This window comes from Carcharhinus amblyrhynchos, chromosome 6, assembly GCF_965287045.1.
Source record: "Carcharhinus amblyrhynchos chromosome 6, sCarAmb.v2.hapA, whole genome shotgun sequence".
Lineage (NCBI taxonomy): Eukaryota > Metazoa > Chordata > Chondrichthyes > Carcharhiniformes > Carcharhinidae > Carcharhinus > Carcharhinus amblyrhynchos.
The window spans coordinates 92,427,125-92,451,986 of NC_137329.1; the positions used below are offsets into that span (position 1 = coordinate 92,427,125).

General features: G+C 42.0%; 1 protein-coding gene across 6 annotated transcripts in view; it reads right to left on the reverse strand.

The window, feature by feature from the left end:
• Positions 1-24,862, reverse strand: part of LOC145344107 (DENN domain-containing protein 2A-like) — a 110,998-nt gene that overhangs the window by 31,153 nt on the left and 54,983 nt on the right. For all 6 annotated transcript variants that reach the window (XM_080190958.1, XM_080190954.1, XM_080190955.1 and 3 more), the window contains 6 exons: positions 13,551-14,819; positions 8,311-8,462; positions 5,406-5,554; positions 4,339-4,539; positions 3,941-4,034; positions 2,768-2,818 (listed from right to left, as the gene is read on the reverse strand). In XM_080190958.1, coding sequence (XP_080047084.1) covers positions 2,768-2,818; positions 3,941-4,034; positions 4,339-4,539; positions 5,406-5,554; positions 8,311-8,462; positions 13,551-14,819 — 1,916 coding nt within the window. The remainder of the gene's footprint in view (positions 1-2,767; positions 2,819-3,940; positions 4,035-4,338; positions 4,540-5,405; positions 5,555-8,310; positions 8,463-13,550; positions 14,820-24,862) is intronic.

Genomic DNA, 24,862 nt, shown 5'->3' on the forward strand with positions numbered 1-24,862 from the left:
TGTATTTTGTAGTTAGAATTATATCCTAGAACTCATTTTGATTATCTACAGGTGTCAAAGGGGAGGGTGTTGAAGAGTGAGTTCTCAGAATGACCTTTCCCCTTTAGCTGTGGTGGAGTTTAATGCATCTGTTATTTGTTTCTAGAAGATTACACAGTTGTTGGTGGGTGGGAGCAGTGGGAGTTGTGATGCTCATTCACATGACGGGGAGATGGACCAGCTGCTCTTATTCAGTACTTCGATTTTATATTGCTGAATGACCTGCAACTCTCAAATTTAAAATAAATAAAAAACACATCATTCCTCTACCTCAGGCTTCTTAAGCAGTTGGTCTCTTCTCCTTTGTAGCCATGCCTTCAACTACCTCCGACCTCTGCTCTGAAACTACCTCCCTAAACAGCTCTACATCCATATACCTCTCTTCTTATAAGACCATCCTTCAAACCCCTTTGAGGTTTCTGACCACTCTTCATATTATCTCTTTCTTTGGCCTGACATCTACATTTTTCACTGAATCCATGTAAGCACGTTAGAACATTGTTTTACATTGAAGGAGCCACGTGAATGCAGAATTTTGTATGCTAAACTTGTGCATCTAGCAACGGCTGTAATTGAAAAAGATCACTGAATCTTCAATCCATCTCTGGGTTCCCTGTAGCCACTCTACGTTCAATTGGTTCCAGGTCTATCATGTTTATCTGGGCACTCTGGACTGGAGCAGTAAGCTAATGATTCTGAAGCACAAGAAGGCAGCGACATTGGTGCAATGAGTCTTTGGGTGGGATTTTCCAGCTGCGCTGACCCCAACACCAGAAAATCCTGCCCAAGGTCAACCGACCTTTCCATGGTCTGTCCCTCACCCACTATGACTCCTGTGGCAGGAGGAACAGAAGCATTCGCCCCTGTATCTCTTATTGGCCTAGCTCCATGTCTTCCAGCAATTCTCAACTTTATTCAAGAAAGGAAGGAGACAGAAAGCAGGAAACTATAGGCCACTTAGCCTGATATCTATCATTGGGAAAATACTAGAATCCATTATTAACGAAATTATAGCAGGATATTTTAGAAAGCCATAATGGAATCAGGCAGAGTCAACATGATTTTATGAAAAGGAAATCATGATTAACTAATTTATTAGAGTTGTGAGGAAATAACAAACAGTGTTAATGTGGTGTACCTGGATTTCCAACAGGCACTTGATAATGTGTCAGATTAAAGGCTGCCACACTAAATAGGGGACAACAGGATTGGTTAGCTAACAGTAAGAAGTCTCACAACACCAGGTTAAAGTCCAACAGGTTTATTTGGTAGCACAAGCCACAAGCTTTCAGAGTGCTGCTCCTTCATCAGGTGAGTGGGAATTCTGTTCACAAACAGGACACAAAAAAACAAATTTTATAAATTAAGTTTGTGTCTTTATATGTTCTGTTTGTGAACAGAGCTCTTACTCACCTGATGAAGGAGCAGCACTCCAAAAGCTTGTGGCTTGTGCTACCAAATAAACCTGTTGGACTTTAACCTGGTGTTGTGAGACTCCTTACTCTGCTTACCCCAACACCGGCATCTCCACATCATAGCTAACAGAAAGCAGAAATAGGGGATAAGTAGGCCATTTTTAATTTGACGAGCTGTAACTAGTGGAGTGACATAGGGATTGGTGCTGGGCCTCAATTATCTTTGATGAGGGAACCAAATATATGGTAGCTAAACTTGCCAATGTCACCAAAATAGGTAGGAAATTGAGGTAAACAGTGTATGAAGGGATATAGATGGGTTGAGTGGGCAAACAATTTGGTAGATGGAGTGTAAGTGGGAAAATGTGAACTTGTCTGCTTTAGTAAGAAGAATAGAAAAGCAGTATTCTGTTTCACTGGCGAAAAACTGCAGAATTCTATGGTACAAAAAGATCTGGGTATCCTGGTGCATGATTCACAAGAAGTAAGTATTCAGGTACAACAAGTGATTAGGAAGGCAAATGGAATGTTGGCATTTTTTACAAGGGGAATGTTATATAAAAGTAGGAAAGTTTTACTGCGGCTATATAGGGCCTTGCTAAGCCACATTTGGAATACTCTGTACAGTTTTGGTCTCCATATTTGAAAAAGGATATAAATGCATTAGAAGCAGTTCAGGGAAAGTTCACTTGCCTCATTCCTAGAATGTAGGGCTTAGAAGAATGAGAGGTGATCTTATTGAAACACAAAGGACCTTGATGGGGTGGATGTTTCTTCTTGTGGGGAGACTAGAACTAGGGGACACAGTTTAAAAATAAGAGATCTCCCTTTTAAGACAGGGATGAGGATTTATTTTTCTCTTTCTCATTAGGCTTGGGAATTCACTTCCCCAGAAACCAGTGGAAGTCGGGTCATTGGATCTTCTCAAGGATGGAGTTAGATTTTCGATAGACGAGCAGACAGGAAAATGGAGTTGAGACCAGCTTCTGATCAGCCATGATCTTATTGAATGTCAGAGGAAGATTGTAGGATCGAATGGTCTACAACCTCTCATAAATCCTCTGTTCCAAAACTTGTGGAGGCAACAAAGAAAAGGGCAGTTAAATGCAACCTTTTCCGTCTATCCGGATTTTGACACCTGTGCAAAGGTAAAGAACCTGTACCCCTACAGTCACTTCAACTTGGGCAACCAGAGCACAATATTTTATTTGATATGCTCTTTAATCCCAGGCAAGAGGTAATAGAAGACAACAGAATCAAGCCTATTAAATACATTTTATGATTCACGAACAATTTGTATAGAACATACTTACCTTTAAGCTTCTCTTCAGTCTCGCTATCAGTTTCACTGTTTTCATCTGTAACTAGATTGACACAAGATGCTGTGTTAAAGAATACTTTTTTGCTAATTTGTAACTAAGGCAGTACAGGTTTAGATTAAATATTTTCTCAGATTCAGCTGCACTAACTTTTCCCATCAGATACTACATCCCTAATAATCAGAAATTTACCATCATTGCTGAACATCTTGTTAATTCTTTAATAACACCCGGGAGTTAAAGGAACAAAATCCTTTGTTATATAAACTGGATTTTCAGTTTTTCTCCGATCTTCCAAAAGGCGGCCTCAATAAAACACTTATGCGAGATGAGGCCAAGTATAAATCGACAAACATGTTTAGTTTGTAAACCATACAAGGATGGCGATTATCGCTTATTTTATAATGTTCCTGTATTAGGAAAAATAACAAGATATGCTTCACTGGCACTATCAGTGGGCTAGGTATAACTTTCTGATCAGTGGTTCCTTTAAGCCTGACCAGCCAGAGTGTGTTCTCAGAGACCAATTTCTGCAGAGTTTGAATGTAGGAGGAATTCCAACACCTGATCTGCGAATTGTCTAAATGTCTATTGTTGGGTGAAGTGTAATGTAGGTATCACCCTTTTCCATAATAGTTGCTCTAGCTCTAAACCGCATCCACCAGCTTTTGAATATCCTGCAGGTTAAGTCACCTCATCAGTTAAATTTAGCTCGTCACCATTTTAATGGAAATTCTTCAATAGTGAAATAGTTAGAACTTCCAATAGGTAACAAGATTCCCTCTAACACAAATGTGCACAAGGCACTGTGTGTGCGCGTATTATAGTATATATATTCCAGCTAAGTCCACTTATCAAATTTAAAATGATCTTGGTAGTCTATTATTAGGTCTAACCCTAAAGCTAAATGCTACTCCATAACAATGCACTGTACCATAGTTTGATACCAATTGCATGTTCTCTCCGTGTATGTGGGTTTCTCCAGGTGCTCCAGTTTCCTTCCACAGTCCGAAAGACGTGCCGATTAGATGCATCGGCTGTGCTAAATTCTCCGTCAGTGTACCTGAACAGGCACTGGAGTGTGATAACTAGGGGATTTTCACAGTAACTGCAATGCAGTGTGAACGTAAGCATATTTGTGACGAATAAATAAACTTTAAACAGTACCTCTTCCTGTGCTGGTTTCAGAAGACTGGGTGATCCTCTTCACTTTCTTTTTACCCCTTCTGGCCTCGTAGATTGCATTAATTTTCAACACCACCTGCATTAGACAGGAGTGAGGAATCAGTGATGATCTACGGTTAAGGGGTTAACATTGCACATCAATTGCTGCTCTGTGTTCAAGGAGCTTTCACTTGGGCTCAGTTCATCTAGTTGCACAGGGATGGCTGTGGGCATTTTTGGATCATATTTGACTGCCCATGATAAGGACAGCCACCCTATCCCAGTCTCCACTGAGCTACAATTGCATTGTTTTCTTTTTTTTCTCACTGACTGCAGCAGACAAGGTCAGGTGATTATTAGCGAACTAATTAAAAAATAACCTCCCGTGGGCAGAAATGTACCTTGGGGATTTTTTTCCTTCTCTTTAATAGTTGTGAATCTCCTGCCAAGCTCAGTGTGTCATCTGGACTGCTCGGGGTGGACGGTGGGCTGGCTTTTGGTGGCGAACTTATCCCATCTTTATTGATTTTTCTCAGATCCAACAATTTGAAACTCCTCCTCTCTGAGGAATGTCGAAAGAGGGAGGGAGTCTTCAATGGAAGCTGTGAAGACAGAATAGATCTCCAGAGTAACCTTTACAAATACAGTAGAATGAGTAGAGCTGACCAAGTTACCACTGACCAGCGTAAAGGGTTAACATCGGACAATGTCAGATCACGTGACTGAGTAGTGAAAGAAACCTTGAAGAGACCAGACGCTTTGATCTCATGTGGAGGTCCAAATACATAATTATTTGCTGTAAATAAGTAGCTCTGGTTAATTGGACAATGGGCTTGAGCAGTATATTTTTGAGCGATTAGGCAATCTCCAAATCCTGTCTAACCCCAAACCCACACAAAAAAAACCAACCAGCACTTTAATAAAAATACATGACGCCTGGAATTAGTGATTCCAGCATTGGACAATTCTGATCAAATCCTGCCAAAAAAGAATTGAAGCAATGATACTCAGACAGTTCTAGAAGTTAAATCCTTACCCGATACGTTCAACAGAATGGCAGTGAAGTTCATTTAGCTCTAATGGTAACGTCACCCAATTAAATAGTTCTAGTTCAGTAAGAGCATTGGACTTCCAAGGAGTCTCTAGCTCTGGTTACATAGTACTGGATTTCTAAACCAAATGCCAAAACTCCAATGCTAGTCTTGACTGTCAGAATCTTGATTCACTTGATTGGCCAGTATTAATTTGATGTCCTTCAGTCTGCTGAATGAATGCTATAATAGAACACTTTCCTTTGGCAGGATGCCAAGAATAAGCCGACTAGACCCACCAGTCTGCAAATGCCCAACACCTATCAAGTCAACAATTGATGGAATGAAAATTGGGCAGGTTCTATAATAAACAACAAATTTGTTTACGAGATTCCTGCTCAAACGGTAAAGATGAAAATTTATCCTATTCCTGCTACCTTTGTAGGAGTCTCGGGCCTAATCTCTGATGGAGACCCTGGTTTTGGGGTGGACCCAGTCGATGAAGGATGTACTTGGACACACCGCTTTCCCAACGAGTGTCTGTCGGAAGATTCTATGTCTTCATAAGGGTTTTCTTTGGGAACATCTGTGATAGCAACAGAAATAATACCAGAAAACATATTAATCATTTACCCTTCTCATAACTCTGTCAGAAACTTGTAATTCTTTCCCTTCAAACTACCTTACATTTATACTTTCTAAAGTTCTGGCCTTTGTTGTTAACTTGCAAATTATCTCTAAGCAAAAAATGTGGCATTGTCAAACTCACTCGTACATTACACAGCTCTTCATATTTCAAAGTAATTCTTCTGTTGCAAGTACTAACAGTATTAGTATCTACGGGGGTTTTCCTGATTAACCGTCATAATCTGAGGAGCTGCAGAAACCCTGGAAAAAAGTTGTAAATGTAATTTCTTCGTATTTTCTTGTGGCATCTTGGTGTGGATGTTCTGCATTCCCCAAACTGCCTTTTGCACTTTGCTACTTGATATAAATTCCAATAAAATGACAAATGATACATGAAAATTTGCACAGGATTCGTGTTTCCAAAATGATACAGGGTGCTTAGTTCTCTAACCATTCATTCCTCTTTTTGCCTAGCTATCCATCTCAGTAATCTACATCCCAGTCTGGTATACTTAACTATCTCAGTAATCTACATCCCAGTCTGGTATACTTAACTATCTCAGTAATCTACATCCCAGTCTGGTATACTTAACTATCTCAGTAATCTACATCCCAGTCTGGTATACTTAACTATGTTTGGCAAAATGTACCATTGTCTCTGGCTACTAAAAATTCTCTTTATTCCCGCATTTCAAATCCTGATGTAATCTCAGACAATATAGAAGGAAGAATCTCCAGCTTATGATGTCCCATCACTCTTATGATTGCAAGTACCAGTTCAGAAGCTGAAATCCTGCAACTTTTTAAAAAATTCATTTTCCAGAAGTGGATGGTCGCTGGTGAGACCAGCTTTTATTGCCCATCCTTAGTTGCCCTCGAGCAGGTGGTGACAAGCTGCCTTCTTGAACCGCTGCAGTTTCTAAGGTGTAGGTACACCCATAATGCTGTTAGCAAGGGAATTCCAGGATTTTGACCCTCAGTGACAGTGAAGAATCAAGGATAGATTTCCAAGTCAAGGTGGTGAGTAACTTGGAGGGAACTTCCAGGTGCTGTTGCTCCCAGATATCTGCTACTCTTGTCCTTCTAGGTGGGTTTAGAATATGGTGCCTAAGGAACCACGATGAGTTCCTGTAGTGCATCATGTAGACGGTACACAGGATTGTGCATTGATGGTGGAGGGATTGAATGTTTGTGGAAGGGGTAACAATCAAACTGCTTTGTCCTGGATGCTGTCAAGTTTCATGAATGTTGTTGGAGCTGCACTCATCTAGGCAAGTGGAGAGTATTTCATTACATTCCTGACTTGTCCCTCTCTTAGAGGGCTAGGATCGGTTAAAGCTCTCAGCATACAAATGTGCAGCAGCAAGGACTGGATGGTTCAGGAGGTAGCTTATTGGAGGGCAAGCTCACACCATAGCTTAACCTTACAGGACAGAAGTAACAAATTCCATTGCTCAGCTTTGTGGCATATGTAGGGGAAAAGACATAAAATTATTGGAAAAGTGTGTGTCTATAATGCAGTAAATACAGCTGATGTGCTATCATTCCTCTGGCGAGGAATGACCAGAGACACAAACTATGAGGGCCATAGTGACTGTGGCAGCTATAGGCTAGGATGTATGTAGCTTTGTGCTGGGATGCAATAGATACTGCAGCGGATGGAAGAGATCTATGACTACACACTGCTCCTTGGTGAACTGCAGGTGAGAGCTCTGGGTGTGTATGGCTTCTGAGAGCTCCCCTCCTCTCTTTGAAGCTGCTGTTCCCTGGATTCTACCCTGCTTCTCTCCCAGTTTGTGCCAATTGCATCAAATCTAATCAGAAAATTTCCATAATCCTAGGTCAAAACTTTCTGCTAATGCACCAAATTAATTTCCACAAATGATTGCTGTTCATTCCAACAGCCAAGACACCCAAAAAGCTCAAAATCTGCACAGTGGCAATCTAAATCAACTAACTAATGATTTATCTAGACAGCAGCTGATGATCCCTTTAGACATCACCAGAAATGACATCTTCCGTGCTGTTCACACTGTGACCAACTTAGAATTGATGAATATAACATCATTTAAATCTGCTGTTTTTAGAAGGACATACTGGATGCTGAGAAAAGCGTTGATTCAAAATAACATAAGACAATTCTGTGTGTGAAGCAGTTTAAAAGATTATATTCCCATTCTGTCTAAAAAATTATCTGAAGGTAAAATAGGTGAAAATTATTGCCAAATCTGCCTGTCTAAAATTAATGTTCCAATTGTATTTATCATTTTTTAAAAAATCATAAATTTGACGGAAAACCCCACATATTGTGGGCTTTGTTGACATGGCATTTGCATTTTGATTTGCCTTACCAATTCCTGTAAGTTGTCTCACAACACCAGGTTAAAGTCCAACAGATTTATTTGGTAGCATGAGCTTTCGAAGCATTGTCCCTTCATCAGGTGAGTCCGATGAAGGGGCAACATCCAAAAGATTGTCCTACCAAATAAACCTGTTGGACTTTAACCTGAGACTGTTGAGACTACTTATTGTGCCTACCCCATCCAATGCCGGCAACTCTACATCATGGTTACCAATTCCTGTTATGACTTGATACTGTCTTTTCTCTCACAGCGCTCTTGTCCACTACATGAATTCAAGACACTTTGGATCATACTAGAAATCAGGCTGACAGACCGCATACCAGAGAATGTGGTACCCAGTCCTGAGACTTACCCAGGATATCCTCGTATATGTTCTCTTCTGATAAAGTGTAGTTCAGTGCTAACTTTGACTGGGCATACCAATCCACTTGGCCATTTCTGCAGAAATTGGGAGATTGCAGCCTCTGAAAGTCTTTCACATCTTCAAACTCAAAGGATTTCCGACTGTATCAATAAAAATAGATGACAGCTTTAATTCCCATATTGGATAATGCATTATTCTCTGAAGCTACTAAATATATATACTTTTTAAAAAGGTGAATTTTATATTCATCGGGACGTGGGATGCAATATTTTCCAATTTAAGAATTTAATGGTGGTATTAAACAATCCCAGAGTAGATATACTTGTGAGTTAGATACAGGATGAAATTGATGAAATAACAGAGACGGTGGATGAAAGTATCACAACTGGTGTTTTCTACAGAAACTTCTAAAGAATATGGCAAAATATCAGAGCTAAACTTGCTATCAACATCCAAGCCATGGAACTAAAGGACAATAGCATAGTGGATATGCAATTGGCAAAGGAGCAAATGGTGAATGGTTGTTTTTCAGACTGAGCAAGTATACAGTGATGATCCCTAGGACTTGGTATTAGGAATGCTACTCTTTTTGTTATATATAAACAACTTGAGTATATAGCCAGCTTGATTGGGGAGAAAACATACAAACTGGTGAAATGGGCAATCACATGGTAAAATAAATTTGACACAGATACTTCTATGTTTCTATATGTTAGGAAACCAGAGGTGGTTTTAAGGGATTTATATTTTTATGTGTAAACATTAGCAATTAGGTACAGTTTTAGGTAGGTTTAATTCAATGTTTCTGTGCCTCGAAGGTACTTGAAATCAGATTCATGCTGGACAAAGGTGTTTGCATGTGTGGGGGTTGGTTAAGTTCCAACTGTGATTCTAGTGTGCTCAGAAGGGGTAATAGCATGTAGAATAATTAAACCAGCAGGGTGTTGTCACTGGGGGAGACAATTCCCCAGGGAGACAGAGTTTCCTTTGTTCTTAGTTTAACTGGAAGCTAAAGTAGTTGGAGATCAGGAGAGAGCACGAAGACAACTTGCACAGCTCTGCTAAAAGCAGTTGCAGATGGAAAGTCGGACAGGGAACATTCCTTAACTCTGCTCGAAGCAGAAACTGTTGCACAATAGGGTAAATGTACAAAAAAGCATGTTTCAGAAAAAACTAAAAGAAGATTAGCTCTAGAAACCTGGAAATAAAACAGGGCGGCCCAGTAGTACAGTGGTAAGTACTGCTGCCTCACAATGCCAGGGACACAGGTTCAATTCCAACCTCGGCTGACTACATATTTGCATGTTAAGATACATAGGAGCAGAATTAGGCTTAGCCCATTGAGTCTGCTCCTTCATCCATTCTTGGCTGATATTTTTCTCATCCCCATTCTCCTGCCTTTTCCCCATAACCCCTGATCCCCTTTATTAATCAAGAACCTATCTATCTCTGTCTTAAAGACACTCAATGACCTGGCCTCCACAGCCTTCTGCAGCAAAAAGTTCCAAAGATTCACCACTCTCTGGCTGAAGAAACTCCTCTTCATCTCTGTTTTAAAGAACTGTCCCTTTCGTCTGAGTTTTCCCGACTCGTAGAAACATCTTCTCCATGTCCACTCTATCCATGTTCTCCCCATATCTGCACAGATTTCCTCTGGGTGCACCAGTTTCCTCCCACAATCAAAAGATGTGCAGGTTAGGTTGATTGGCTATACTACAAAATTCCCCCTTAGTATCAAGGGGACTAGCAGAATAAATACCTGGGGTTATGGGGATAGAGCTTGGGTAGGATTGTTATTGGTGCAGGCTCAATGGGCCAAATGGCCTCCTTTGCACTTTAGGGATTCTATGATTCTGTTCTGTATTGTTCGTGGGCATCACAAGCAAAGCTGAGAAGGAATCAATCTTAAAGTTCAAAATGTCTTACCATAGTCCATGAAAAATATTTTAAAATAATTGGGAAGAATACTGGTTGGATATCAGAGTTTGGCTAACAGTGGAAGTCAGTTAACACAAAGGAACCACAAAGAAAATGGTGTTAAATCCTGGACTGGGTACACTGTTAAAGATGGAGTGGAAGCTTCGTTTAAAAGAGTCAGTTGTAAAACCTGGATTGGACCTCAAAGTTTGCAGATGATACCAAGCTGGGTGGGAGGATACAGAGATCCTTCAGCATGATCTGGGCAGGTTGGGTGAGTGGGCAAATCAATGGCAGATGCAGTATAATTTGGATAAATGTGAAGTTATTCACTTTGGACGCAAAAACAAGAAGGCAGATTACTATGTGAATGGCTGTAAATTGGGAGAGGGGAGTGTGTAGCAGGACCTGAGTGTCCTTGTGCACCAGTCACTGAAGGTAAGCATGTAGGTGCAGCAAGCAGTAAAAAAGGCAAATGGTACGTTGGCCTTCATTGTGAGAGGTTTCAAGTACAGGAGCAGGGATGTGTTGTTCTAATTATACAAGGCCTTGGTGAGACCAGATCTGGAATACTGTGTGCAGTTTTGGTCTCCTTTTCTGAGGAAGGATGTTCTTGCTGTCAAGGGATTGCAGCAAAGGTTTACCAGGTTGATTCTGGGACTGATGTATGAGGAGAGATTGACTGGGTTAGGATTGTTTTCGCTGAAGTTCAGATGAATGAGGGGGGATCTCATAGAGATGTACAAAATTCTAATAGGACTAAACAGGGTAAATGCAGGGAGGATGTTCTCGATGGTGGGGGAGTTCAGAACCAAGGGTCACTGTCTGAGGATTCGGGGTAGACCATTTAGGACAGAGATGAGGAGACATTTCTTCACCCAACGAGTAGTGAACCTGTGGAATTCATACCATAGGAAGCAGTTGATGCCAGAACATTGAATGTACACAAAAGGCAGCTAGATATAGCATTGGGGCAAATGGGATCAAAAGTGATATGGGAGAAAACAGGATTAGGCTATTGAGTTGAACGATCAACCATGATCGTGACGAAAGGACCAAATGGGCTCCTTATGCTCTTATCATCTCTGTTTCTATGAATTTCAAAATGCAAATCGCTAAGGGAAAGAATTATTATGACAGAGGATTTTAAACTGTGGTTTTGAGAGTGGATTTGAAAGCTCTCACATGACAATCATCTGGAGGGATTCTGAGAAGAAAACCATTTACACTAATGTGAGTTCAGATTGGAGAGTGTATTTGACCATAGCAATTCGTGTGTTTAAAAGGGAGTTTGTGTGTTAGTGAGACAACTATAGCTTCAAAGTTACTTTGTAATATGTGCTAAATTAAAACCTGTATGTATTTGATAGAATAAAGGGAGAATTAAGGAGTATTGTATTATAATCCATTTTTTATGTGCAATAAATGTTTTTTATCATGTAAATTAATAAATTAATAAGCATTCCTCTGCTTCTGTTCCTTCTAGTTTGACAAGAAAGTAAAAGTTACATACTTTTTAGTCAGCGTTCCATTCTGAGATTTTCCCCTCCAGTTATAACACCAACTGGATTATAACATATAACCATATGAACTGATACATTTTGGCAAGAAGAATGAGCAGAGACAATAAAAATAAATGGTACAATATTAAAGAAACAGAGATACCTGGGGATACATGTATAGAATATCTCTGCAGGCAACAGAATATGTTGAGAAATCTGTCAAAAAGCACATGGATTCATGGATTTTATATACAGAAGCGGAGATGAAGGAAGCAAATTAAGTTATGTTAAACTTTCATAAAACACCGGGTAGGCCTCAGATTGAGTACTGTGCTCAATTCTGGGCATCAAACTTCAGAAGGATGCCATGGCCATAGGGAAAGTGGAAATTAAATTTGTTAGAATGGTACTAAGGCTTTTATTTGGAGAAATTGAAGCTGTTTCCTTAACGCAGAGGTGGCTAAGTGGGGCGTGTCCTTGGGGTGTTCAAAACCATTAAGGGTTTGATGTAGTTAATAAGGAGAAACTGTTTCCAGTAGCTGTGGGGTCAGAAATCGGAGTTTTAAGTTTGCAAAAGAACCAGAGGCATGATGAAGCAATTTTTTTTTTTAAACACAGGTTGTTATGATCTAGAATGCAATGCCTGAAAGGATGGTGGAAGCAGATGCAGTGGTAACTTTCCAAAGGAAATTGGATAAATACATCAATGGAAAATAAAGCAAGAGGAATGGGCTAAGTAGATAGCTTTGCCAAAAAGCTAGTCCAGGCTCAATGGAAGGAACAGCCTCTTTCTGTACTGCGCCATTCTATGACTCTGTGAATTCAATATTGTGACGTCAAGTATTGTCAGGTCATAGGTTAGATGCAAAACAATCTTTGTTGCTCAATGTTTCCCAAACTTATTATCCTGTAGGACTTTTAAACAAAAATATCAATTTTTAAAAATGTATTCTTCCATGGGATGGGAGTGTCATTAGAAAGGCTAGTTCATCCCTAATTGCCCTCAAGAAGGTTGTGAGTTGCGTTCTAGAATTGCCGCAGTTGATATTGTGTAGGTACACCTTCATCCCAAATGCTGGCAGATTAGGCCTACTAATGTGCTGTGAAGTCGCCAGGAACTAGATAGAAATTGTCTGAATTCAATTTACTTGGGACTATTCCAGATGATGGACAGTGGTCACTTCTATCCAATTAATCTGTGTACATTTGAACCAAAGTTCGAAAGGGAATGTGGGGTAACCTATAGCTTTAATTTTGAGAATGAACTCTTTATATTTTCCCCCTTCCCTTGATTGGCCCCTCCCACCTAATGCATCATCTCAGTCCTTGATCAACATTGATGGAAAACTAGAAACGAAAAGATCCACAAAGGCCTACCATCTTGGGAAATATTCTTCCCTCTACTTGTTTGTACATCTGGTTTCCCAGGTTATAATCCAACAGGTTTATCTGAAATCACAAGCATTCAGAGTGCTGCTCCTTCGTCAGGTGAAGTGGAGCGAGGTGCTCCGAAAGCTTATGATTTCAAATAAACCTGTTGGACTTTAACCTGGTGTTGTGTGACCTCTCATCTTGTCCACCACATCCAACACTGGCATCTCCATATCATACCTAAGCATAGGAGTTTAATAATTGGAAGAATTTAAGCAGGAACCTAAGCTTGCCACATCTGCAAGGACTCCAATGTTCTGCTCACATTATTGTAGTTTACTTCTACACATGTATGTCAGAGGTCTCTAGATTGAGGCTTTATAGTTTCTAGTATTCCACCAGGACTAACCTTCCCAACGGCAGAAGATGCCTGCTTACCGGTTATCCTTATTGCTTGTCCGTGGTTTCCCATTTAGTGCCCCTGTACCGACTGTAGGGGGAGGTGACAAAGGGAGAGGTGGGGGGATGGCTGGTAATTCTGGCAATTGCCGGGTGCTTTTCCTTAACGCACATACGCCTGCCATTTTTTCTGTCCCATATTCAAAAGTCCTCCTAGGTTTGGGCACGGGATTCACTGTAAGCTCCTGGTCCAGGATTCCCGGTTCTGAGTAGATGTTCTCCACATTTCTAATTTTACAGCTTGCCCAGGAGACCTTCACCTTGTCTAGATTCCCAAAGCTCAGCTCACTTGCTTCAGAGTCCGAATTGGACTGGATGTGCTTGCGCTTCAGCTCAGAGCTACAGCTGCCATCCTTTTTCTCCTTGGAGGTTGACGCCCCCTGGGCTGCCAGTGCTTCTTGAAGTCTTTGAGGAGTGTAGTAATCACCAGGCAGTTTGAGCTGGCTTGATAAGGAATCTTCCTTTGCCTTTTCTTCCAGCTTCTTGATATGATTCAACACAGTTGTTCTGTCTCTTTTCAAGGACTGTGTTGTGGCAAATTTAGTACAGGCAACCTCTTTTGCTTTCCTGCCAACTTGCTGCGTCACATCAGACGTTATCATTTCATTCTGCTTGCCCCCAGACAATCTGCTTTCAGTCTCCAAGGTCCTGGCCTTCCCATCATCTACTTTGTATTCATTTTCTTTCCCAGCATCTTTGCTATCCAAATCCCAAACTTTTGAGTGTTTACATTCAGTCTTTTTAATGACATTTCCTTCAACCCATTTCACCAGGTCTGACTTGTTATCGAGTTCTTTTGCCTCTTTACTTTCCAATTTTTCTTTCTCTGCTGAAAACACTGGTTCCTTCTTACCCTCCCATTCTGAAATCTTTTGCTTGATGCTTGGATTCCTAATTATGAGGCTTGTTTTATTGGGGGAAAATCTTTGGCTGGAGGTATTCTTTAATGGTTTCTGCATGGAGAGTTCATTTTCTGTGACACTGTTGATGTCCAGGCTTGGATTGTTAGTGCCCAATTTTTGATTCAACATTTTCTGCTCACTGCTAGCTGGTCGTGACTTTGAAAAGCAGCTATTAATTGGCTTTAAGGGACACTTTACCTCTGTGCTGTCAACTCCCTGTGTACCAATCAGGACTTTCGTTGAACTCTTTTTTGTGGAATTCTGGTGTGGATTACCAATACTTTCAGATTCTAACCTCTGTGGCTCTTCAACAATCAAAACAAACTTCTTACCATCTGTTCTGATCCTGGAAGATAAAAAGATGTCCATTATAAATCACAATAGTATCGAATGGATGCTGGCTCTTACAGAAGCACATGTGGCAGTCCTTAGTGGACCTTTTGAAGGTACAGATCTCCAAACTTTCTTGTTTCACTTGTTAACCCTATTCTTAGAGCATTGCAGAAGTCACCACCCCGAGTGTTGGTTAACCTCCCTATTCTGAACCAGATCCTCTGTTTACATCTGTGTATGCTGCTGATTAGAGACAATGGTGTCTAAAGTTGTGAAATGGTATCCACAGGACTGGGGGTTAATAATCTGAAAAGGTATTGCATATACATGAATACATGAATATTGGGTGGCAAGGTGGCACAGTGGTTAGCATTGCTTCCTCACAGCGCCAGGGACCTGGGTTCGATTCCCAGCTTGGGTCACTGTCTATGTGGAGTTTGCACATTCTCCCCGTGTCTGCGTGAATTTCCTCTAGGTGCTTCAGTTTCCTCCCACAGTCCAAAGATGTGCAGGTTAGGTGGGTTGGCCATGCTAAATTGCCCCTAGTGTCAGGGGGACCAGCTAATGTAAATGCATGAGCTTATGGGGATAGGGCTTTGGTGGGATTGTGGTCAGTGCAGACTTGATGGGCCAAATGGTCTCCTTCTGTGTTGTATGATTCCACATGAACAAGACCTTTAATATTTGTGGATGAGACAAAACATTGAAGCATTGTGAATTGAGGAGGATAGTGTTGAACTTCAAAATGACAAAGAGGTAAGTGGAATGGGCAGACAAGTGGCTGGTGAAATCTAGTGCAAATAAGTGCAAAGTGGTATATTTTGGTAGGACAAATAGAGAGAGACAATATGAAATAAAAGGTACAAGTCTAATGGCGGGACCTGACTGTATTTGTGTATTGTTCATTGAAGGTGATAGGACAGGATGAGAATGTGGTTAATAAAGCATGATGTGGAGATGCCGGCGTTGGACTGGGGTAAACACAGTAAGAAGTCTCACAACACCAGGTTAAAGTCCAACAGGTTTATTTGATAGTACAAGTTTTCGGGATTTGTGGGTTTACAATCAAATAAACCTGTTGGACTTTAACCTGGTGTTGTGAGACTTCTTACTGTTAGTAAAGCATACAGCATTATAGGCTTCAGAATGTAGAAACTCAGGCCTCCTACCTGAACAATCTAAGAGGATCTACCTTCTACCTGATGATGCTTACATCAAATTTGCAGCACAGGAACTGGCCATCAGCCCATTTGATCTGTGTCGGTAGTTGTGTTTCACATCAGTCGCCAACTGTTCAATGCATTGGAATAATTTTAATTATATTTCATCAGAATTGCCCCTCCTCCCCCATTCTCAATGCATCAGAATGTTTTACTGAGTCCAGCTGCAATTGAACATGGATGACATTTTAGACAGTAGAGTCCTCTTTTTGTATCATTCCATTACAATGTGGTAATGCAGAAATAGTGCAAGGCCTCACAATCTCTTTCTTGACCGAAGCAATCTGAGTGAACCTTGGGCTAGTTATTTCTAGTGAACCTTCATTAAAATGCAATTCATTTGTCTTGCAATATGTGTACTAGATGTGAGATATGAAAAATGGAGCAATAAAACTCCCGTTCACGGATGGTGTAGCAATACTGAAGAGCTACACACACAGCTGGCAAGCCTCAACGGAAAACATAAGCACTGTGGGAAAGTGCAGTTAGGGTGCTCTTTTTATACTCTCTTTGCAGGATCCTGATGACCTTCCCAGCATTTAAACAAAGAGAGGACAGGCCAGAACACAGAGGCACACAGTAGTGCAAGTCAATCAGTTCCTGCTTGAGACACTGCAAATCTCTGTAGCATCATTCAGGTTGGTAATCTCTGGGGCTACAGCTGAGAAGTACAATAAATCCTCTGGTAAATTCTTGAAGGGAATCTTACAAAATGGGTACATAAATAGGGAGGGAATAGAGGGATACAGGCCAAGTAAAGGCAGTAGGTATTTTTGATGTCGTTCAGGTATCATGACTGGCACAGGCTCGGAGGGCAGAAAGGCCTGTTCCTGCAACGTACTTTGCTTTGTTCTTTCTATTCGGTTATTTAAATTCATATATATATATATGGCCCAGTCTTAGCCATGCAGTGCGCACTATTTTGGTTAGGGCTCCCCAGTAAGTATAGAGAGGTTTTGCCTGAAATAAAAGCAGAAAGTGCTTGATAAACTCAGCAGGTCTGGCAGCAATCTGTGGAGAGAGAAACAGAGTTAATGGTATGACTCTTCTTCAGAACTAAAGAGATGTAGGAAAGTGATAGTGTTCAAAAAAATGGGTGAGGGACATCAAGTGGAATGAAAGGGAACATCAGGAATAGTTTAGAGAGCTGGGAGATTAAATATGTCATTGAAAAACAGGCAAAGAGAATGGTAATGGTAGTGGTAAAGATACAAAGCATTGGTCCAGAATATGTGTTAATACCAGAATAAAGGTCAGCACTGTCTGAAAGCAAAAACATAAAAACAAAATACAAACTGGCATTTGGGGAAAAGGAAATTCAGAATGGAGGACAGAGTTCATGGCCATAAGTTGTTGAATTCAATGCTGAATCCACAAGGCTGTAAAGTGCCCAAGCAGAGGATGAGATGCTGTTCCTCTGGAATACTGCAGCAGCAGAGGACAGGAATGTGAGCACAAGAGCAAGATGGAGAATAGAAACAGCAAGCATCTGGAAGGTTCTTTGTGGACTGAGCAGAGTGTTCCGCAAAGTGGTCACCCGTTCTGCATTTTGTCTCCCCAGGGTAGAGGAGACTGCATTGTGAGCAATGAATACAGTAGACTAACTTGAAAGAAGTAAAGTAAATCACTGCTTTATCTGGGAGGAGTGTTTGGGGCTTTGGATAGGGGGGAGAAAAGGGGTAAAGGGGCAGGTGTTACACCTCCTGCGATTGCGTGCCGTGGGAAGGGGAGGTGGTGTTGGGCATGATAGAGGAGTGGACCAGGGTGTTACAACAAGAATACTCCCTTTGGGATGCTGATGGAGGGGGGGAAGGGGATGATATGTTTAGTGATGACATCATGCTGGAGTTGGTGGAATTGGAACTAGATTGGGCATGGCTGAGCGCCCTGTCAACCACAGTTGTGGGACAGGGTGGGAATCTTCATTTCAGAAGAGGATCAATGGAGAGTGCAGGAGGACATGCCAAGAGCAGCAGCAGACATACCTAAAAATGAGGTGTCAACCTGATGAAGCTACCAAACAGATTGACTTGCATGCCAAATGGCAAAAAGCGATAGAGCTAAGTGACCCCACAATCAACCAGACATATCCGCAGTTCTACCACACCCAGTCGTGAATGGTGGCTGACAATTAAACAACTTGCTGGAGGAGGAGGCTCCACAAATATCCCAATCCTCAATGATGGAGAACCCAAAACATCAGTGCAAAAGATGGCTGAAGTATTCGCAGCAATCTTCAGTCAGAAGTGCCGAGTGGATGATCCATCTCAGCCTCCTCCAGTGATGCCAGTCTCCAACCAATTCGATTCACTCCACATGATATCAAGAAACAGTTGGAAGTAATGGATATTGCAAAGGCAATGGGTCCTGGTAACATTTCTGCAATAGTACTGAAGACTTGTGCTCCGGAACTTGCCACTCCCCTGGCCAAGCTCTTCCAGTGCTGTTACACCACTGGCATCTACCTGACAATGTGGAAAATTGCCCATATATGTCCTGTACACAAAAAACAAGACAAATCCAGCCCAGCTAATTACCACCCAATCAGTCTACTCTCGATCATCAGTGAAGTGATGGAAGGGGTCATCAACAGTGCTATCAAGCAGGACCTGCTCAGCAATAACCTGCTCAGCTTTACCCAGTTTGGCTTTTGCCAGGGTCACTCAGCTCCTGACCTCCTTACAACCTTGGTTCAAACATGGACAAAAAAAGCTGAATTCCAGAGGTGAAGTGAGAATGACAGCCCTTGACATCAAGGTCGCATTTGACTGAATGTGGCATCAAGGAGCCCGAGCAAAACCGGAATCAATGGGTATCGGGGCAAACTCTCCGCTGGTTGGAGTCATCCTGGTACATAGGAAGATGGCCGTGTTGTGGAGGGTCAGTCATCTCAGCTCCAGAACATCTCAGGAGGAGTCCCTCAGGATAGTGTCCTCAGCCCAACAATCTTTAGCTGCTTCATCAATCACCTTCCCTCCATCAAAAGGTCAGAAGTGGGCATGTTCTCCGATGATTGCAATGTTCAGCACCATTTGTGACTCCTCAGGTACTGAAGCTGTTCATGTTCAAATGCTACGAGATCTGGACAATATCCAGGCTTGGGCTGACAAGTTGCATGTACCATTTGCACCACACAAATGTCAGGCAATGACCATCACCAATAGAAGACACTCTAACCACCACCCCTTGACATTCAATGGTGTTACCATTCTGAATCCCCCACTGTCAACAGCCTTGGGGTTACCATTGACCAGAAACTCAACTGGACTCACCACATAAACACAGTGGCTGTAAGAGCAGGTCAGGGGCTAGGAATACTGCAGCGAGTAACTCACCTCCTGACTCCCCAAAGTCTGCCCACCAAGGCAGGGATGTGATAGAATACTCCCCACTTGCAACTCCAACAATACTCAAGAAGCTTGACACTATCCAAGACAAAGCAGCCCAGTTGATCGGCACCACATCCACAAAAATCCATTCCCTTCAACACCGATGCAGTGTGTACTATCTACAAGATGCACTGCAGAAATTCATCAAAGATCCTTAGACAGTATCTTCCAAACCCACGATCATTTCCTTCTCGAAGAACAAGGGCAACAGATACATGGGAACACCACCACCTGCAAGCCACTCACCATCCCGACTTGGAAATATACCGCCATTCTTCCGCAGTTGCTGGGTCAAAATCCTTAAATTCCCTCCCTAACAGCATTGTGGGTCAATCCTCAACACATGGACTCAGGAATTCAAGAAGGCAGCTCACCACCACCTTCTTAAGGGTAACTAGGGATGGGCAATAATGCTGGCCAGCCAGCAATGCCCATGCCCCACGAATGAATACAAAAAAAGGAAAATGTATGTCGAAGTGTCAAGGTGGAAGGTAACATCATCAGAACAGATGCAGCAGGGATGTAGTAGCAGTTGGAAGGAAGCAGGATGTAAAAAAGTGTAGTTGAGATAGCTGTGGGAGTCGATGGGCTTGTGATGAATATTAGTAGATAATATCCCAGAAATGGAGACAAGAGAGGCCAAGGAAGGAAGATGCCATAGATGGACTGTGTAAAGGTGAGAGAAGGGGGAAGGGTGGGGCAGAACAGTAGCACAGTTGTTAGCATTGCCGCCTCACAGCGCCAGGGACCCAGGTTCGATTCCCGGCTTGGGTTACTGTCAGTGCGGAGTCTGCCCACTCTGCCTGTGTCTGCGTGGGTTTCCTCCAGGTGCTCCAATTTCCTCCCACAGTCCACAAGACGTGCTGGTTAGGTGCACTGCCACGCTAAATTCTCCCTCAGTGTACCTGAACAGGCGCCAGAGTGTGGCTACTAGGGGATTTTCATAGCCACTTCATTGCAGTTCTGGCACTAATAAATAAACCTTTAGAAAAGAAATTGAAAGCAAAATTGATGAAATTTTCATTTCCGGATGAGAAAAGGAAGCGACACCAATACAGTCATCAACGTAGTGGAAAAACAATTGTGGGAGGAAGCCCAAGTAGAACCGGAACAATGTTCCACATATCCCACAAAAAGACAGAAACAACTAGGGCCTTTGTTGGTACTCATAGTCACACCCTTTATTTGGAAGAATTTGTTGCTTGTTTACGACTGAATGCTGTGAGGCTTCATGGGGTCTGGAGTCAATGTCACACACTCCAAGACCCACTCTCTCCTGACAAAACCGTTACGCCACCAACTCTGCTGGTGGGACAAGGCCGGCAGGAAATCTCACAACACCAGGTTAAAGTCCAACAGATTTATTTGGCAGCACAAGCTTTCGGAGCCTCAACCTCCTTCTTCAGGCTCCAAAAGCTAGTGCTGCCAAATAAATCTGCTGGACTTTAACCTGATGTTGTGAGACTTCTTACTGTGTTTACTGCAGTCCAACGCCGGCATTTCCATATCAGGGACAAGACCGACCAGGGATCTCCCTCCTTCCAACCGCAGGCTGGAATAAGACCTCTAAAAAGAGGCATCAGAAAACCTCGGTATCCAATCTAAAACTATTTCATCTTCTTTCTCCTTCCTGTCTGCAACCATCCAATAAGGAGGCTTAGATTGTCTTTAAGTGGCAGCAGAGACTGCCCCCTGACCTCCTCCCAACAGAGGTGCAGCCGATAAGCTGTATAAATAGCACTGGCTACCTGCACGCTCATGATTTTCTATTCTTTACTCACCTGTCATAGCCCTGAATTAAAGTCAGATGTGACCAGATTGTCAGATTTCCCCAGAAGAGAATGTCACAAAGTGCTCCATTCGGTCCCTCGCATTTCCCTGCTCCTGAGCAAGTTCTTTGGTTTCAATGCTGGATTCAGTTTGTTAAATTAATCAGTTTGCCCCTCATCACATTCCTGTCCGTGCATGTTACACCCATTCCACTGCAAACTTGCCTAGAGTTTAGCTCAGCAAGTACAAAGAAATGAAGAACGAGACTCTGCAACCAGAACCTGTCAATGAGTTTGAACTGGATCACTGGATAGTAAGAGCTCTCTGGAGGGAAAAGTCAACTTGACCTCAGTCATATATCTATATAAAATCAATAAATTGCTCAGCAGGCCTACAATTTTAATGATTTATATATTTTTAAACAGCTTTTACTGCTGCAGTGCTCTCTCAAATAAGGCACCACATTCACTTTCTCCTGTTACTTCAAAAAAGTTTGACGGCAATCCAACTCGAGCAAAGGCTGAATCAGATCGCTACTCTCAGAAAGGCGCTGAAACAGACATTGTAGGGAACAAAGCTAGCCCTTGGGATTGGATTGGAAAGTTGGGATGAATATCACAGACCACTATTACTCGCTGTAACGCTGCATTCAAAAATGGCAGACTGGGCAAAGGACTGAAATATGGATGACTTTAGACATTTTAACAAAAAGCAAAACAACAGAGTGTACTGAATAGGACTGAATGAAAATACAGCTGTTTCTCAGATCTTTGCTGCATATTTCTCTAAATGTGGGTCCTAAACCACAGCCATATTGTGTGGTTAGCCTGAAAGGTCACTGATTGATCTGAGGAGATCTCTACTTAAGCTAAACACTTTGAATAAACAGTACCTCACTGAATATCTCAGAGATGCCAACAACCTCTGCAAGGAGGTTTGGACAGCCCCAGGCAATCACATTACTAACTTAACAATTTAACTTAAATGCTCTTGTAACATACTGCCACATTTACAACCGCAAATGCCACTTTCTCAGTCATGTAATTAGTTATGCAACTGATTGAGAAGGGTGGAAAAAGATGATAAATTGCAAAAAGGGACAGTAGGTGGTTAAAAAAAACACACAGCCAGATGTGTTCCTGAAACTTGATGTGTACAGATAATGACTGCTCTGGTAATCTCAGTGTTTGTGTGGGGATCATGTTTCCATGGTGATTTCTGCAGATGGGTACATCAACAAAAACAGAAATTCAGATTTTCAATCAGCAAACTTCTGCTGATATTGAAGGAAATATACATCCAATCCAAACATAGAAATGCCCAACTCTCGGAGCAAACTGCACTGTTCAAGAGTTGAAGTTGTTCAATGATAAACACCCACATGAGAAAGGGGTTTGATAAGCAAACTCCAATACAACTTTAACATGAGATTGAAGATTAATAAACAGAATGAGAGGCAGCCTGTGGGAAAGCCAGCTGTGGAAGACATGTAGGGTTCTAAGATTTCAAATTTTACAGACATTCCTCCTTCCCCCATTAGTTTCCAGCATTTGATAATCTGCCAATAATCACTGTTTTTTCTATTTATTCCACAGTGGCACAGTGGTTAGCATTGCTGCCTCACAGTACCGGATTTGATTCTGGCCTTGGGTCTGTGTGGAGTTTGCAAGTTCTTCCTGTGTCTCCGTGGGTTTCCTCTGGGTGCTCTAGTTTCCTCCCACAATCCAAAGATGCACAGGAAAGGTGGATTGGCCTTGCTAAATTGCCCCTTAGTTTCAGGGTGATTAGAAGGGTAAATACATGGGGCTAAGGGATAGAGCATGAATGGGATTGTTGTTGGTGCAGGCTTGATAGGCTGAAAGGCCTCCTTTTGTACTGTAGGAATTCAATGATTCTATAATTTTGCCTTAATTGGCAAGGAATCTGTTGGACTACTGTAGGAAATCCTAGTGCAATACTTTCACCTTTTACACTCATACATACAAAGAATAATCAGAAACATTTTACACACAGGTCTTTTTTGAAAGCATAATTATTTTTTCTCCAATTTCCGTAAAAACTTTGATTTATTTTTCACCTCTGATGTTCCCTGTTTCTAAAAGGCCCCAAATCTGCTGAAAATTCCTGGATTAATGAAGGCATGAAGTCGAAAGGTACATTTCACTGAATATCATATCTTTAAACATTTTAAAGCCTACAACTCCTTGAAGTATTGGTCCACAGCTTCCAGTCTGTAGATAGTCAGAGACTGGAGATACCCCAAAGGTTACATGGGCAGTACAATGACACAGTGGTTAGCACTGCTGCCTTACAACTCCAGAAACTTGGGATCAATTCCTGGCTTGGGTGACTGGCTGTGTGGAGTTTGCACATTCTCCCCATGTCTGCATGGGTTTCCTCTGGGTGCTCCAGTTTCCTCCCAGACTCCAAAGATATGCGGGTTAGGTGTATTGGCCATGCTAAATTGTCCCTTAGTGTCCTGGGATGCATAGGTTAACGGGATTAGCAGGATAAATATGTGGGGTAATGGGGATAGGGCCTGGGGTGGGATTGTTGTCGAAATAGACCTGATGGGTCAAATGGCCTCCTTCTGCACTGTAGGGTTTCTATGACCCCTCAGAATTCCCGACATCAGCATATCCCGGATACTTAGGTGGGAAGTTTATACTTCCGATTGCCATTTCATTCTGCCCGGATTGTTCAGTGATTGGCCAGAACTGCACAGAAGTGGTCTGTCTGCACCTTGCTTCCTTTATACAGATTTACATAATAGTTCTTTTTCATAGCAGGTATAAAATCAGGGAAACCTCAAGTAGATCAGCTGGGTTGTCAAAGCACTAAAGAAACCACAACAATGTTCAACCACTCCTCCACCCACCTCCCTCCCACACAGTGTTTACCCCATCCTGCACCTTGGACAGTACAGGAATATTAGCACTGTCAGTAGTGCGAGGCTGAGCAGATTTGAGGGTTCATAGCTCCAGGCAATCTGAAGCCTACGATTTTTCCCCTCAGTCTCAGCCTGTTCAATCAAAGAATAATGTGATTTAGAAATGCCAGCCACAGGATATTTAATAATTGCAGATACTGAAAAGTCCATTTTCTACTGTGAAACAGCTGGAAATAGCAAAATTAACACAAGCTTTGGGACAGTCAGACTTACTTCCCAGGATACGACAGCTAGCACCATAAAGAAGGGGGCACGGCTTGACGTCTGTTGCACGGTGTTGAGGCCTGCCTGGTTTCGTAAGATGGAGGCTTTAGGGAACATACAGCATCAGAAGTTTGGAAGTAAGAAGTGCTAGCAGGCAAACATGTATTTTTTCCAGTGATTAGTGTCGACTGGAATTATTTCGATGCTGGGATGATTTGGGCCTATTTATTTAAAATAATAACACATTCTCTGATGGGTAGAACACACCTGTTGTTGCCAGTGGATTCAGCTTTGTTACACATCTAACAATAAAATTACATACATTGAAAAGAGGATTGTGTGATTCCAGCATCCTTTTAACCAATCTAATAATTAGGTGATTGGGGCAGCACAGTGACACAGCGGTTAGTGCTGCTGCCTTATAGTGCCAGGGGCTCTGGTTCAATTCCGGTCTCAAGTAACTGTGTGAAGTTTGCATGTTCTCCCCATGTCTACGTGGGTTTCCTCCTGTGTTCCAAACATG